This window comes from Cynoglossus semilaevis, chromosome 15 (assembly GCF_000523025.1).
Source record: "Cynoglossus semilaevis isolate Cse_v1.0 chromosome 15, Cse_v1.0, whole genome shotgun sequence".
Classification (NCBI taxonomy): Eukaryota; Metazoa; Chordata; class Actinopteri; order Pleuronectiformes; family Cynoglossidae; genus Cynoglossus; species Cynoglossus semilaevis.
The window spans coordinates 19773114-19788639 of NC_024321.1; the positions used below are offsets into that span (position 1 = coordinate 19773114).

The following is a 15526-nucleotide window of genomic DNA, read 5'->3' on the forward strand; positions in this document are numbered from 1 at the left end:
CCCACCCACACACACAGGCTCCAACAGGTAGCACCCCCCCCCCCCCCCCACCCCCCCCACTGTGGAGGAAGTACTCACCAGGCCAGTAGTACATGAACACCTTCTTCTTGAGCTTCATCATGGTGACCCACAGAGGTTCAGAACCGTCCCACCACAGGGGTAACCGACTGTCCTGGTTGGTACCGATCAGGAACTCCTTGTTGGACGATTGGTCCCACATGTAGTTCCCAGTCATCTGATGGACGTCGCAGTGACGGCCTGAAGACGAGGGACGGACAAACGACACGTTCAACCCACAGACGTCTGTACTGGGGGAGGGGGGGGTCTGATCCAAACTGACCACTGCTGTACAGTCACACCAGTGGTCAGACCAGACCGCTGAGCCTCGGCGTGTGTGTGTGTGTGTGTGTGTTAGAGAAGAATGTGCTCTGTACAAACACACAGATCAGTGTGACAGTGTTTTCTCTGTTCACTTCCTGTTAGTCAGGAGTTTTAGGGATTCGTTCGATAGGACGTGTCAAACAACAACACACACGCACACGCACACACGCACGAGCCTCAGTGTCTGTTTCTGTTCTGTTGAAGTTGCTTCATACTCTATCGGCTTTATGGAAACACTGCCACCTACCGGCCCATCAACAGCACTGACCGTTGAACTGTTTGTAGTTTGACGATCACTTTATAAAGAGGAAGTCTGCACCTTCTGCTCCCCTTCTCTGACCTGTAGGTGGTGCCAGAGCCTCCAAGACTGAGATGAAGGAGATTTAACCAACATCGTTTTTCTACTTTATAATTCCTGGGTTTAATATTAACTTAAATAAAACCTTTGATGTCCGTCAACATACATGAAGGAGCCGTCTGATTGGTCAAAGGTTCGTGCCCCAGTTTGTTCTGGACGGGACTGGACCCTGCATACTGGAGATTCCACTGGGTTCTTTTCACCTCCATAATTCTTCTTTATGAGAGGCCCTCGGTTGGGGGGCCCTAGGTCAAAGGTCATGGGGAGATTGGAGGAGTTACATTACTGCATTGAACCATGTGTTCTGTTCTCTTCCCACCAGGGTGTGAGGGAGGGAAACTGGGGAGGGTTCAGTCACAGGGTCCACATGGGCCCGGGTCTCCTCCAGGTAGACCCTGGTCCCTGGTCCCTGGTCTACTTAGTCATGATAAACTCTCTTATATACGAGCAGGTCAGTGTCAGTGGAGAGTCCTTCATCATCATCATCATCATCATTATTATATTTGACTGTAATAATAATAGTTAATGTTGTTGTTATTAACCAGTCTGTGACCAGCTGTTCATTAGAATACAGTTCCTCTGACTCACTGTTGTTCTTCTGACTGACTGTTGTTCCTCTGACTGACTGCTGTTCCTCTGATTCTTCTGTCTGACTGACTGTTGTTCCTCTGACTGACTGTTGTTCCTCTGACTGACTGTTGTTCCTCTGACTGACTGTTGTTCCTCTGACTGACTGTTGTTCCTCTGACTGACTGTTGTTCCTCTGACTGACTGTTGTTCCTCTGACTGACTGTTGTTTGACTGATTAAACACTCAGTACAGACCTGACTGTTTCTTGTGTTTTTCGAGGACTAACATCTCAGTTCTGTCAACTCCAAGAAGGTAACTGCGACGTGACAGTTTGTTACAGCACCGACGGTCCCACCGACGGTCCACCGACGGCCTTACCTGTCATCAGAGTGTAGTAATTGGGATAAGACAGAGACGGAAAGTCCGGTGTGGTGTAGTCCACCTTGACCCCGGCGGACAGCAGCTCCTGGAAGGCCGGCAGTCGGGTCAGGTTCTGGGTGTAATCGTAGCGGAAACCATCGATGAGCAGCACCAGCAGCGGCCGCTCGGACAGACACCCTGGTCCGGCCGACAGCAGCAGCAGCAGCAGCGGCAGCAGCGGAGGGAGAGTCGGACACATGACAGCGGAGTGACGGACTGAAGACCGACTGACTGAACACACTGACAACATCTGTGGGTGGAGTCATATGTGGTGGTGGGGGAGGGACACAACGCCTCCCTCCCGCCCCGCCCCCTCCAGTTTCGTAAAACGGATGATTGAACAGTGTCGTTAAACCAAAGATGAAGTCAAATAAAGATAACATTTAGGACGGGGATATAAAGTACAGTTCTGGAGTTGGCTGAGAGGTGGCGCTGTTCTGTCGGTCCAAACTCAGGAACCTGTCCCATCGTGGCTGTGATTTGGTTTGGGTCTGTGATAGTTCTGACAGTACCGTCGACATGATGACGTGGTCTGTGGCTCAGATTCGTCTGTTCTAATTCAACAGTTCCAGCTCCTGTCACTGGTACTGTTGTCCGTCGGTGAACTCAGCCCGGGGTGACCGAGGACACGGTTTATTTTTACCACTCAGTGTCTCAGTGTCGTAAAGTTGTTTATCTTCATCTTCAACACCCAGTCCTGGGTTCACGACAGACGGTACTGTGCAGAAGTACACGGTTGTCTTCAATACTGCATTACTTCATCAAAGTAATATTTCAGTTGAATTCTTTTTTTCATGGTAACTCAGAACTATTCCTGAGCACTGATTACGACAGTATGTATGTATTTGTATGTATTTGTATGTAAACACAAAACACGTGGTTCATGAAAATGGACTTGATTTTCATTATTACGTCAAAAAGTGACTAAAAACAACATGAGAATTAAAATGCAATATCCATCTCCAAAATACACTTTAATGTGTATAATTGTGCTAAAATGTTACGTCAACAAATATATAGTAAAAGTTATGATTGTGTTCATGGTTGGGCCGGTGTTGGAGTATATATGAGTTATAACATTATTTTGAATTATGATCCAAACATTATATAAAATACAATAAATGAATACAATAAAAATAGTAACTCGAAAAAATATATATAAAAAGAAGACATTTTAGGAAAAGAGACTGGTTTCATCAATAAATACATAGTAAAGTAAAATATTTTTATATATATATACATATATAAAATATTGGAAATGTTTTTTCCAACAAATAAAATAATTCAAATATATGTTAAATAAAGACATGAGAAATATTCAATATATACAGTATATAAATATATAAATATAATAACCCAAAGAACAACAGACGAGCCTGGTGTTCCACAGGAGTCGGATCACCGACGTCATATTTCTCCTTTTCTGATAAGACCCGCCCACTCCTGGTCTCTTATTGGTTGAATGGTCACATCGAGCGGGTTTATTGGTTTCAAGAACCGACAGAGGGCGGGACAAAGTCCTCTCCGTGGATCAGAGCCCATTTAAAACACTGGGAAACACGTCGCGCCTCTGGTTCAACTCATTTGCATTAATATCCTCCTTTTCCGGTCACCTGACCTGCCGGATCTCTCACAGCCGCGGGACTTTCTCTTGTTGGCGGGTGTTTGTGGACAGTGCGGAAGGTTTTCGGTTCATTTCAGAGACATTTTTATCTTTTGTTATTTTTTTTATTGTTGTAGAAAATGTCTGCGTGGGTCACGGAGAGACGCCGCAGCGGCCAGAGCTCTGAGCAGGAAGACAGGTATGTTCCTGGAACTGTTCCCGGAGACCGTTCTCCCGCTACACGGTTCTAGTTCGGTTCACAACGTCGTCTTTGTTACTTCATACCACGGCGGAAAACGTGGAGAAAGTGTTGTCTGTAGCCTGTAGCTCATGTAGCCTGTAGTTTCTGTAGCTTCTGTCGTCTCTGTAGCTTTTGTCGCTTCTGTCGCCTCTGTTCCATACGGCAGCGGCCGGTGCCGCGGACATGTTCCTCTGTGAAGAACCAAACCGACATTTCTGTTGAACTGAAACTAAAACAAACGTTAACCCATGAAGTCGATCCCGCGTCCGTTGTGTGTCAAGCGTCAGTAATCGTGCGGGGTTAGTTTGTAGTTGGCTTACAACACACCGAGGCTACAGCCACAGACGGCCGATGTCCATACATTTGGACCCGGAGCAGCGGGCACAGGGACAGGAACCTGGGTCAGAAACGGTCAGTTCGGGGGCAGTCACCCAGACACACACAGGAAGGAAGAGAGGAGTCGGAAGTAGTTCTCGTTCGGTTGGCGGGATTCTCGTTTTACCGCTGTTGTTGTTATTTACCGCTTAGTCCTAGTCTCTACGTCACTGTATTAAGGTGAAAACAATAGTGTTTTTAAATATTAACCTGTCAGTAACGTCAAGGGAAGTGTGGTTTTATAGCGGTTTTATCAAACCAACCACAGCGAATGTAATGACGGACAATGGCGCCAGAAATGAGTGTCTCTGGTGAAGATGTTCCGTTGACTACACGACACTGTTCAAGTAATAAATGAGTGTAGACTAATTATCAGAACGGTCTGATCGTCATCTAATGTTGTACCAACAAAAAAATATATAATTTAAAACTCAAGCCTCGTCAGAAGGACATTCTTAACGATCAGTGTTGAACTGAACATGCAGCGTTTATCAACACATCTGACTTCTAGTCATTCTAGTTCTGTCTGTCAGCATCTTCACTTGGTGATCCCTGACAGCAGTTAGTTAGTTAGCTAGTTAGTTAGTTAGCTGATGTTGTTGTAACAAAGAGCTTCTTGTTTTGTCTTGGTCCTAGGAGCGGTGGTCCACCTGGGTGGGCCCACTGCAGGAAGAGGGGGGTCGATGGAAGCCTGCGTACTCACAGAGAGGCAGAGAGGGCTGATGGGAGAAGACACAGACACTCTGATAACAGACCCACCAGGTAGGAACCTGAACCTGAAGGCACCAGTGTTCCAGGATGGTCTGTGTTCATGTGAAGGACCAGCAGGTCTCTGGGGCGGCGGCGGCGGCCTCTTCATCAAGTGTCACTAACAAGGACGGCCGTGGTCACAGGTGTCGTTGTGCTAACGCTGTGTACTTTGTGTAGTTTTACCACACCGGAGAGCTCCAGTCCCGTGTCCCGCTGTGGGCGACGCTCTGACTGGGGCAGCCAGGTGGAGGACGACGAGATGAGGAGGGACGTCCATAAAGACATACAGCGGTAAGGACGCAGCTCGTGTTCACTGATTGGATGTTTCGTTCGTCACCTCCACTCTGACCACGTGTGATGTGTTCAGTTACAGGAGGAGATTACTGGGCAGCGACGTCTCTCAGAGAGAAAGGAAGGCCTCCTCCGGATCTTCTGGGAGGTGCGTGTTGGTACCACGGTCACAGGACCACCCGCTCCCCCCACCCCCCACTGTATTTAGTTGAGCTGAAATCAAAGCTCACAAACCCCCAGAAAGAACAAAGACTGTGAACGTGTTGTTGCAGTTGTGACTCCAGAGAGGGAGACAACATGGAGACTGACGAGGTGGTTCTGCTGAGACGCCAGAAACAGATCAACTACGGCAAGAACACACTGGCCTACGACAGATACATCAAGGAAGTTCCCAAGTAAGTTCTCACCCGGCACTGATACCACAGCTGTGGAACTGATGGGCTGTGACTCCAGCTCCAGCTCCTCTAGGTCTGACTGGAGCCGAGGCTCACAGAGAAAGATAAGAAAGAAGAAACTTGACTTTCACAGGCAGTATTTGAGGTAGTATTTGAGGTAGTATTTAAGGCAGTATTTGAGGTAGTATTTGAGGTACACACTAAATGCGATTGTATGATATAGTTTTGCACCTGATGAACTGACCACTCAGTGCTAACGTGTTGTTGAGTGAACCATCACAGTCTTTTCACGTGGTGAATTTTCCCGTTGTTTTTTCCAGACACATGCGCCAACCTGGTGTCCACCCAAAAACCCCAAATAAGTTCAAAAAGTACAGCCGCCGCTCGTGGGATCAGCAAATCAAACTGTGGAAGGTCAAACTTCACGCCTGGGATCCTCCGACAGACGAGACCCAGGACCAGGTCCTGGACAACATGTAGGTCCACGCAGGACAAAAGGTGACGTCACAGAAGTTCTGAGGTTTGTCTGACGGCTCCTGTGTTTCTCCTCCAGTGAAGAGCTGGGTCTCGATGATGTGATGGACATTGAACTGGACTTTCCGACCGTTTCTGACTTCCAGAACGCTCCGACCTCCAACACCACACACAGCCTTTCACTGGAGGTGAGTGTAAGAGTGCGTCCTCGGTCAGGAGGTCCGACATGGGTGGCACGGTCGCCATGGTAACGTCACGTTAACCCATGTGGTTGGTTGAGTGCAAAGACAAGTCGATGGAATTGTTCCTCTGGGTCTAGAGGAAGTGTTTAGTGTCCACTTCCTCCTCCTTCTTCTGGGTTGTCACTATTTCCTGTTGTAACTTCTGCTAGTACCGATTGTTATCCCCTCATTTGTTCCTGATTTAAATTGGTCTACGCCCTGAACACCATGAATGACTTGTTACTGTAGTACATGCACGGACCAGTGTTCAACATGTGGGTCAGGGAACTGAGACTGGACCTAGGAGTGAATCCTGCTGTGGAAGTGAAAGGGTTAACATTAAATAGAAGAATCAACCGTTCTTCTTCATCTTTTTCTTTTCTTTTCAGAGCGATGACTGTTCAGGGACTCCAGTAAAGATGCAGAAGATAGAGCCAACAGCAGTGAACCAGTGACCCCTACAGGGCGCCCCCTGCCACACATCTCAAAGAAACTGTGCCTCAGAGAATGGAACTGTGGGAAAAGGTGTGGAGCAGTGGAACGCCTCTGTTGTTGTTGTTGTTGTTGTTGTTTTTATCTGGTGGTTGTTCCCCCTGTAGGTGGGACGGGGGGGTCTTCCTCTCTCATGTCACATTTCTGTCGTCTTCAGTGGTTTGGGATTCACAAAAAAAAAACACTTGAAGCACTGCTGTGTGGCCCAAACGCTGCTGAAATGGCTGGATTTGAACTGAACCTCAGACCGTGGACAGAGGACATGGAGACCAAAGGACGTGTTGTCTTTCATGTGGCCGTTCATTTATGATTCTTTTTTTAGCCTGTTTGGTTTTGCTTCACAAATGTTTTGTTTCTTATTGTTTGCTTTATGGTGAAAATTCTGAAATAAAAAAAAAGAAATTTTACTGTTTTTCTTTTGTTTGTTTTGTCTTGGTCTAATCCAGTCTCCTGGGTGAACACGAGCCTGGTCCCCAGACTGTGGCGCTAGAGCACACACACAGCTACTGTCAGTGAGCTTCACACTTCATGTTTGGGTCAGACCTGACGTTTGCTCTGGTTTCAAACAGTTCACTGATCAGAACATCCAGGTCCTGGTTCAGGTCCTTCCTAGGGGGGGGGGGGGGGGGTTCTGATGACACCCCTGTCTGAGTGGTAGGTGGTCACATGCCGCTTTGGTGGGGTGCGGGTGGGGGGGTTTGTCCAGGTTGACAAAGATACTCGTCTCTGCATCTGTCGTTCCTTGCAGTATCGTTTTGTGACGGTAGGGGCAGTGTTATGCCTCACTAACGTTTCCTGTAAGCAGAAGAAGAAGAAGAACCGGAAAAGGGAGTTGAGCGTCAGTGTATGCTCCCTGCTCAGGCTCAGTCGACCAGGATTCAACCCCAAACAGACCTAGGACCATGTTGAGGGCCTGTCTAAGAGGAGCCAACGCCACATCCCGGGTAAGAGCCCGCGGCCGCTGTCCGCGTGTACACATGTACGCAGCGGCATCGGCATTAGCACCGTTAGCATGTCGTGTGTCATTCAGTGACCCTTGCTCGGTGTGCCCTGGCGGCAGTGACGGAGAAGAACTGTTCTGCGGTCTCTGTTAGAAGCTGGTGGCGCAGTGACGTCTAAGGGGCCAGTGACGTCATTTTCAGTGAGGCTTTAAGAAGCATAGAAAACACGTCACTGACATCTGTTAGCTTTCACTAACAGGCGGCCAAAGCTAACGACTGCAGTTCCTGTTCCCGCCATGTGGGGGAGACGCTGTTGGCCGTTGAGATCATGTGTTGATAGTTTGTTGTTACTGGTGTCAGACGGAAAGAAACGTCAGTTTTAAACACATTTCGGGTCTGTAATCGTCTGTCTGTGGTATTGAAACACAAACTGAAGGCTTCTCACCTGACCCACCCACGTGACCTCGGTGCGTTTATAAAAAAAGTAACATTTTAAACAGTTTTCATTTTCTCTTTCTTCAGAGAAACAGCGGGAGAACCGCGTTAGCCAACTTACAGCGATGTCAGCGCTATTCAACAGGACAGAGCAGGTGACACACACACACACACACCTCTTAGTAGTAGTAGTACTAGCAGTGTTAGTAGTACTAGTAGTATTAGTAGTATTAGTACATGCATTAACACCATGTCTGTCCTCTGTTGTCCATGCAGTGGTGGAGGTGCTGCTGCCAAAGTAGTTGCTGCTGGTTTGCTGACAGTAGGTGGTGCAGTTGGAGGCACAGTCCTGTGTTCAAAATGGGACCACAAGTTCAGAGCAGCTGTGGAGAAGAGTGTTCCGTACTCTGATTGGCTGCTGAATCTGGCTTTGGGACCTCCTCCTCAAGACATCGTTCTCCCACTCAAGAAGCAGGTCAGGACGTTTTACCAGTTAGTACCTGGATTCCCAGTTAGTACCTGGATTATCAGTTAATGCCTGGATTACCAGTTAGTACCTGGATTTCCAGTTAATGCCTGGATTACCAGTTAGTACCTGGATTCCCAGTTAGTACCTGGATTCCCAGTTAGTACCTGGATTCCCAGTTAGTACCTGGATTCCCAGTTAGTACCTGGATTATCAGTTAATGCCTGGATTACCAGTTAATACCTGGATTACCAGTTAATACCTGGATTACCAGTTAGTACCTGGATTACCAGTGTGTTACAGCCAAACGTCTACATCCTTAATGTGTCATCAGTCAGCTGTGTCCTCACTGACCACATGTATGTCCTGTGATCAGTGGTCAGTGATCAGTGGTCAGTGATCAGTGGTCAGTGATCAGTGGTCAGTGATCAGTGTGTGTTGTTCAGGTGGAGAAGACTCAGCCTCCGTCTATGATGGAGAAACGGGTGAAGACTTCCAAAACCAAGTCTGGGAAAAAGGGGGAGGAGCCAGAGGAGAGTCCAGCTCAGGAGACGAGTGCCGTCCAAGCTCAGCCTGCACTGAGTCTGGAGGGTGAGTGTCCACACACACACACACACACACACACACACAGTGAGTCCTGTTAGTCTGTGGTCGTCTGTCAGCAGTCAGAGGAGTAGGTCAAAGGTCACAGGTCACATCCATGGCCCTTGGTTTAATGACGGCTGTGTGTGTGTGTGTGTGTGAGCTGGTCAGTACACCAGTAGTCCAGAGAGCGTCTGATTGGTCCTCAGTCTTCAGCTGGTCTGATCTGGTCGTTGTGTCTCATGTAGAGGCGTCGGCGGAGGCCACGCAGATCCTTTCAGCCATCAGTGAGGTCCAGACTGTTCCTGCACCATGTGATACCGCTGTGGTCAAAGGTAAGGTTCTGACAGTGACCAACCCAAAAAACCCCTGAGACAAAACATACGGGGCAGTGGTGGCCTCGGGTCCGGAAGGTTGCAGGTTCGAATCCACCGCAGTGGTGCAGTGGTGTGTCACAATGACAAGTAGTTGACTGAATCACTGAGGTTTGACTCTTTTTGTTTTTAGAGGAGTGCAAAGAATGTCACGACCACAAACAAGGTCCGGCGACGGCATCGGTTCAGCCCGACACAGAGTCTGCTGCACCAGAACCACTGAAGGAGCGACCGGTGGAGGAGGTGACGGCCCGACTGGCCCGACAAGACCAAGAGGAGCAGGACGTGGTGGCATGTGAGCTGGTCTTCACACTGGCCGACTCCAGGTAAACGTTAAACGCTGACTCGTGCGTCCGGTCTCTCTCTGTCCTGCAGCGTTGTCCGTCACCCTGGAAGATTCTCTGTCAAACTCGGCCAAAGCGACTCTGCACGCCATCGGGGCTCAGGAAGCAGCGCTGCAGGCCATCACGCTGCACATACACCGACTGAAGGAGGCCATGGAGGCAGAGGTGAGCTGTCACACTGTGTCCGACTGTCGTTCTCTCAGACGGAGTTGGACCTCAGCGATTGATGATGTCACTGATCGATGATGTCACTGATCCCAGGTTCCGGCTGAAGAGAAGTCGGTTCAGTGGAAAGATCTAGAAGCAGCGTTGGCGAACAGAAACGCTGCTGTGAATGACGCCGGAGCTGCACTGAAAAAAGCCAAGTAAGATATTTCTACTGTTTCTGCACGGCAACCCTCGACGCCACCTACAGGCCAAGGTCAGGCTGCACAGGAATGAGTTTTACTTTGACATCATTTTCTTGACATTTTTCCATATTCATAATTCCACTGTTTAGATTGGAAATAAAAACACACGTCTAGCTGTTAATAAAGACTAGAACAGTCTTTACTGTCGTTGTAACTCGGGTACAACCAGATGATTGGTCTTGATTCCTGTGAAGACGAAGCGTCCACTCTGTGGTCCACGGTGAACCTTGACCTCTGCCCGCTCCTCCATCGACTTAGTGTTTAGTTTTTGACGAAGTCTGACGTGTCGTCTCCACACACACACACACACACACACACACACAGTGAGTCCTGTTAGTCTGTGGTCGTCTGTCAGCAGTCAGAGGAGTAGGTCAAAGGTCACAGGTCACATCCATGGCCCTTGGTTTAATGACGGCTGTGTGTGTGTGTGTGTGTGAGCTGGTCAGTACACAGTCCAGAGAGCGTCTGATTGGTCCTCAGTCTTCAGCTGGTCTGATCTGGTCGTTGTGTCTCATGTAGAGGCGTCGGCGGAGGCCACGCAGATCCTCTCAGCCATCAGTGAGGTCCAGACTGTTCCTGCACCATGTGACACGGCTGTGGTCAAAGGTAAGGTTCTGACAGTGACCAACCCAAAAAACCCCTGAGACAAAACATACGGGGCAGTGGTGGCCTCGGGTCCGGAAGGTTGCAGGTTCGAATCCACCGCAGTGGTGCAGTGGTGTGTCACAATGACAAGTAGTTGACTGAATCACTGAGGTTTGACTCTTTTTGTTTTTAGAGGAGTGCAAAGAATGTCACGACCACAAACAAGGTCCGGCGACGGCATCGGTTCAGCCCGACACAGAGTCTGCTGCACCAGAACCACTGAAGGAGCGACCGGTGGAGGAGGTGACGGCCCGACTGGCCCGACAAGACCAAGAGGAGCAGGACGTGGTGGCATGTGAGCTGGTCTTCACACTGGCCGACTCCAGGTAAACGTTAAACGCTGACTCGTGCGTCCGGTCTCTCTCTGTCCTGCAGCGTTGTCCGTCACCCTGGAAGATTCTCTGTCAAACTCGGCCAAAGCGACTCTGCACGCCATCGGGGCTCAGGAAGCAGCGCTGCAGGCCATCACGCTGCACATACACCGACTGAAGGAGGCCATGGAGGCAGAGGTGAGCTGTCACACTGTGTCCGACTGTCGTTCTCTCAGACGGAGTTGGACCTCAGCGATTGATGATGTCACTGATCGATGATGTCACTGATCCCAGGTTCCGGCTGAAGAGAAGTCGGTTCAGTGGAAAGATCTAGAAGCAGCGTTGGCGAACAGAAACGCTGCTGTGAATGACGCCGGAGCTGCACTGAAAAAAGCCAAGTAAGATATTTCTACTGTTTCTGCACGGCAACCCTCGACGCCACCTACAGGCCAAGGTCAGGCTGCACAGGAATGAGTTTTACTTTGACATCATTTTCTTGACATTTTTCCATATTCATAATTCCACTGTTTAGATTGGAAATAAAAACACACGTCTAGCTGTTAATAAAGACTAGAACAGTCTTTACTGTCGTTGTAACTCGGGTACAACCAGATGATTGGTCTTGATTCCTGTGAAGACGAAGCGTCCACTCTGTGGTCCACGGTGAACCTTGACCTCTGCCCGCTCCTCCATCGACTTAGTGTTTAGTTTTTGACGAAGTCTGACGTGTCGTCTCTCAGTGAAGCCCTGCAGAGTCTCAGGTCAGTGATCGACCAGTCCAAAGGCCTGAAGGTGGCGGCGGCGCGCCCCGTGGTCCTGGCAGCGGAGGAAAATCTTCATAAGATGGAGGTGGACCTGGATAAAATCATCACCAAGGTGAGGAGACCTTCACCAGGCTGGTGTTGGTACTGCAGCCACAGCTGTGTCTGATGGTGTGTGTGTGTGTGTGTGTGTGTGTGTGTGTGTGTAGGTCCACTCAGCAGAGTCAGAAGCCAGGATCGTCTCCCAGTACAGTGAACTCGTGAATGAAGCCAAGCAACAGTTCCAGAGAGAAGTGAGCAGCCTGACTCCAGAGATCCAGGCCAACTGGAAGGGACTGAGTAAGAACCACACACACACACACACACACACACACACACACACGCTGGTCAACACACTGACAGGACAGACATGTGGACCTGTTTGACGTCTGTGTGTGTCAGCGGGGAAACTGTCAGCAGACGACCTGAACTCTCTGATCGCCCACGCCCACCGTCGGATTGATCAGCTGAACCGAGAGCTGGCCGAGCAGCGGGTCAGGGAGCAGATCCACGTCGATGCAGCTCTGGAGCAGCAGAAGCTGGAGGACCAGAAGAGCCTGGAGAAGACGGTCAACACCGCACTGCTGCACATCAGGGAGGAGGCCCGTCTGGAGCAGGAGCACAAGGTGAGCTCCAACATCCAACATCCAACATCCAACATCCTCCCTGGACAAACGTCCACACCTGTGGTCCTCTGTCCACAGATGTTGAATGGACTCTCTCTCTCTCTCTCTCTCTCTCTCTCTCTCTCTGTGTGTGTGTGTAGTTGGCAGAGCTGAGAGATGTGATGGAGGCAGAGATGAGGACTCAGCTCCGGCGTCAGGCTGCCGCTCACACAGACCACGTCAGAGACGTCCTCAAAGTCCAGGAGCAGGAGCTGAGAGCTGATGCTGAGCAGGTCTGTGGAATCATCTCAGTCATCACCACCACCTGTCCACCACCTGTCCACCACTCCAGTCCAAAATAGTCTCTCAACTGGTGACACTTTCAGGGACTCCCCAGAGTCAAATCAAGACAAGTTGGATGGAGACACACATCAGTGTAGGACACATCAGTGTAGGACACATGGCTGTAGGACACATGGCTGTAGGACACATCAGTGTAGGACACATCAGTGTAGGACACATCAGTGTAGGATACGTCAGTGTAGGACACATCAGTGTAGGACACATGGCTGTAGGACACATCAGTGTAGGACACATGGCTGTAGGACACATCAGTGTAGGACACATGGCTGTAGGACACATCAGTGTAGGACACATGGCTGTAGGACACATGGCTGTAGGACACATCAGTGTAGGACACATGGCTGTAGGACACATGGCTGTAGGACACATGGCTGGAGGACACATGGCTGTAGGACACATGGCTGTAGGACACATCAGTGTAGGACACATGGCTGTAGGACACATCAGTGTAGGACACATGGCTGTAGGACACATGGCTGGAGGACACATGGCTGTAGGACACATGGCTGTAGGACACATGGCTGTAGGACACATCAGTGTAGGACACATCAGTGTAGGACACATGGCTGTAGGACACATGGCTGGAGGACACATGGCTGTAGGACACATGGCTGTAGGACACATCAGTGTAGGACACATCAGTGTAGGACACATGGCTGTAGGACACATTGCTGTAGGACACTAAAGGGTCATCTGGTCCGTGACACTACTTCCTGTTCCTCGGTGCTACAGCCCTGATGCGGTACAGTGGTGTAGCGTGTGGTGTTAGCCCTGCTGTGGTTTGATTCCAGGTCCTGGGCAGTAAGATGCTGGAGCAGGAGACTCGCTTCCGTCAGCTGAGTCAGGAACAGCTGGATAACTTCACTCTGGATATGAACGCTGCCTACGCTCGACTGAAAGGAGTGGAAGAAGCTATAGACAGTAAGATCCTCAGTCGAGAGTTTCTATTGGCCCGTTGGTGATGAGGGCGGTTCAAATACAGAAGCATGACAAAAATCCTCCTCATCATCCTCCTCGTGGTCGTCGTGGTGGTTCACCTCCTGTCCAGAGGAGAGTTGTTGTTAAAGTCTTGTTTGTCTTTTTATAATGTTTTTATCTGGACTCTTTGAGTAAACGTGGTCCATGAACATTAACCTGAACCTTCTCGCTGCTGTTGTCTGGCCGTAGGTCATGTGGTCGCAGAGGAGGAGGCTCGCAGAGCTCATCAGCTCTGGCTCTCCGTGGAGGCTCTCAGCTACGTCCTCAGAAGCGCCGATGTCGATTCACCCACCGTGCCTCTAGAGGGCGGCGCGCAGGTGGTGCGGGAAAACTGCCACGACAACGAGTTCGCCTGTGCTCTGGCCTCGGCTCTTCCAGAAGAGTCCCTGAAGCGCGGCGTGTACAGCGAGGCCGCTCTGCGTGCCCGGTTCAACTCCCTGCGCTCGCTGGTCCGCAGGGTCGCCCTCATTGATGAATCCCATAATTCCCTGTATCAATATTTCCTGTCCTACCTTCAGGCTGCTCTGCTGTTTGAGCCCAAACAGGAAGCTCCGCCCACCCAGTTGAGCAGCGAGGACCTGGATCCGTTCAAGCTCCTCTCATACGCCACTTTCTGCTTAGAGCACGGAGATCTGGAGCTGGCAGCAAAACTGGTGAACCAGCTGAGAGGAGAGGCCAGGAGAGTGGTGGAGGACTGGCTGACCGAGGCCAGACTCACCCTGGAGACCAGACAGGTGGTCTCGCTGCTCGCTGCTTATGCAAACGCTGTTGGCTTAGGGACCACGCAGGCTCCTTAGGTCGATGCTCCCCAACCTGGGGCTCCTTTAGGGAACGTTCCAGGTCCCTTTAGGTGGACTGAAGCCAGCTAACACCGATGTTATCACGCAGCCTCGGCTCATTATCGTTAAAGCACTAAGTCTCTGTGGACGAACAAATGTAGGATGTGTACGTGGTACAGCAGCAGATGTGTCAAACCTGGACCAGGTGTCGGGTCCACAGGTTTGGCCCTGGTATTTATTGTTTTGTGTGAAAAGAAAAGAGGAGAGAACTTTAGTTGGAAATGTTTGGAAAAGCTGGCGTTTTATTTTTGTTGGTTCTGCACATGTTACAATAAACCATGAACTGCACCGGAGTCTCCCTTCATTATTCCTCACAACACAAGGGCAACATGTTGTGTCAAATGTCCCATTGTTCATCTTTGACGGTCTTGGATCAGAATACCACCAAAGAACCATCCAGAACCGAACCACGTCAGTTCCAGTGGTCCTCCAGTTCATGTTAACCCAAACCCTGAACACGTGCCGTGTTTGACCGACGGCCTATTGTCCAATGTTCTGTCGTCGTGAACTGCTCACTGTCCACAACCACCGGGTTCGTGCCCGCCGTCTGTTGACGTCGTTTCCGGTCGATGGACAAAACACTTTTGTTGCTCATTATTGTTCGTTCGTCGAAGTTCTTGTTTTATTATAAAACCTTTAATCGTTTCGAACACATTACACTTTGTGACTAGCATCAGTGCAGCTAACGGCAGCTAGCATCATGACAGCACTTCCAGGAAGCCTGACTATAAACGTTATTTCCTGTGAAGTGAAAGCCACTGAAGCTGCATCTCGCGAGAACAGCGAACTCTACGTGGCTTCAAGTGTTGACACTGACTCCTGTGACGATAGTGAAGCAGGGATGGCATTTTTTGGCTTTTAT

The 15526-nt window shown here is 49.8% G+C and overlaps 3 protein-coding genes across 6 annotated transcripts in view; 2 read left to right on the forward strand and 1 right to left on the reverse strand.

Moving 5' to 3' along the window:
* The window catches only part of enpp6 (ectonucleotide pyrophosphatase/phosphodiesterase 6), a 5448-nt gene extending 3478 nt beyond the window's left edge, over positions 1-1970 (reverse strand). The window contains exons 1-2 of the mRNA XM_008327720.3: positions 1688-1970; positions 79-258 (exon numbers count right to left, since the gene is read on the reverse strand). Of these exons, the coding sequence (XP_008325942.3) occupies positions 79-258; positions 1688-1928 (421 nt within the window). The 5' untranslated portion in view covers positions 1929-1970. The remainder of the gene's footprint in view (positions 1-78; positions 259-1687) is intronic.
* A 1337-nt stretch (positions 1971-3307) lies between these two features.
* Positions 3308-7141, forward strand: slbp (stem-loop histone mRNA binding protein). Of its 3 annotated transcripts, none has more exons than XR_522789.3 (9): positions 3308-3531; positions 4585-4710; positions 4876-4989; positions 5066-5137; positions 5262-5384; positions 5705-5860; positions 5938-6046; positions 6469-6604; positions 7018-7141. XR_522789.3 is itself a non-coding variant. In XM_008327718.3 (8 exons), exons 1-8 carry the CDS (start codon positions 3473-3475, stop codon positions 6532-6534), a joined length of 825 nt encoding a protein of 274 aa, XP_008325940.1. In that variant the 5' UTR covers positions 3309-3472; the 3' UTR covers positions 6535-6753. The 3 variants fall into 3 exon arrangements, 1 of the variants encoding a protein (XP_008325940.1); XR_003051983.1 differs by lacking the exon at positions 7018-7141 and adding an exon at positions 6679-6984; XM_008327718.3 differs by lacking the exon at positions 7018-7141 and having other exon boundaries at positions 3309-3531; positions 6469-6753.
* Positions 7142-7359: 218 nt separating this feature from the next.
* Positions 7360-14952, forward strand: immt (inner membrane protein, mitochondrial (mitofilin)). 2 transcript variants are annotated; one of them, XM_008327716.3, is made up of 14 exons: positions 7360-7515; positions 8035-8102; positions 8224-8422; positions 8860-9004; positions 10643-10729; positions 10902-11063; positions 11144-11277; positions 11374-11477; positions 11820-11955; positions 12050-12179; positions 12282-12505; positions 12646-12777; positions 13639-13768; positions 14015-14952. In XM_008327716.3, the coding sequence occupies exons 1-14, from the start codon at positions 7474-7476 to the stop codon at positions 14620-14622; spliced, it is 2301 nt and encodes a 766-aa protein (XP_008325938.1). In that variant the 5' UTR covers positions 7360-7473; the 3' UTR covers positions 14623-14952. The 2 variants fall into 2 exon arrangements, with proteins under 2 accessions (XP_008325938.1, XP_008325939.1); XM_008327717.3 differs by lacking the exons at positions 10643-10729; positions 10902-11063; positions 11144-11277; positions 11374-11477 and adding exons at positions 9244-9330; positions 9503-9664; positions 9745-9878; positions 9975-10078 and having other exon boundaries at positions 14015-14622.
* The last annotated feature ends 574 nt before the right edge of the window (positions 14953-15526 follow it).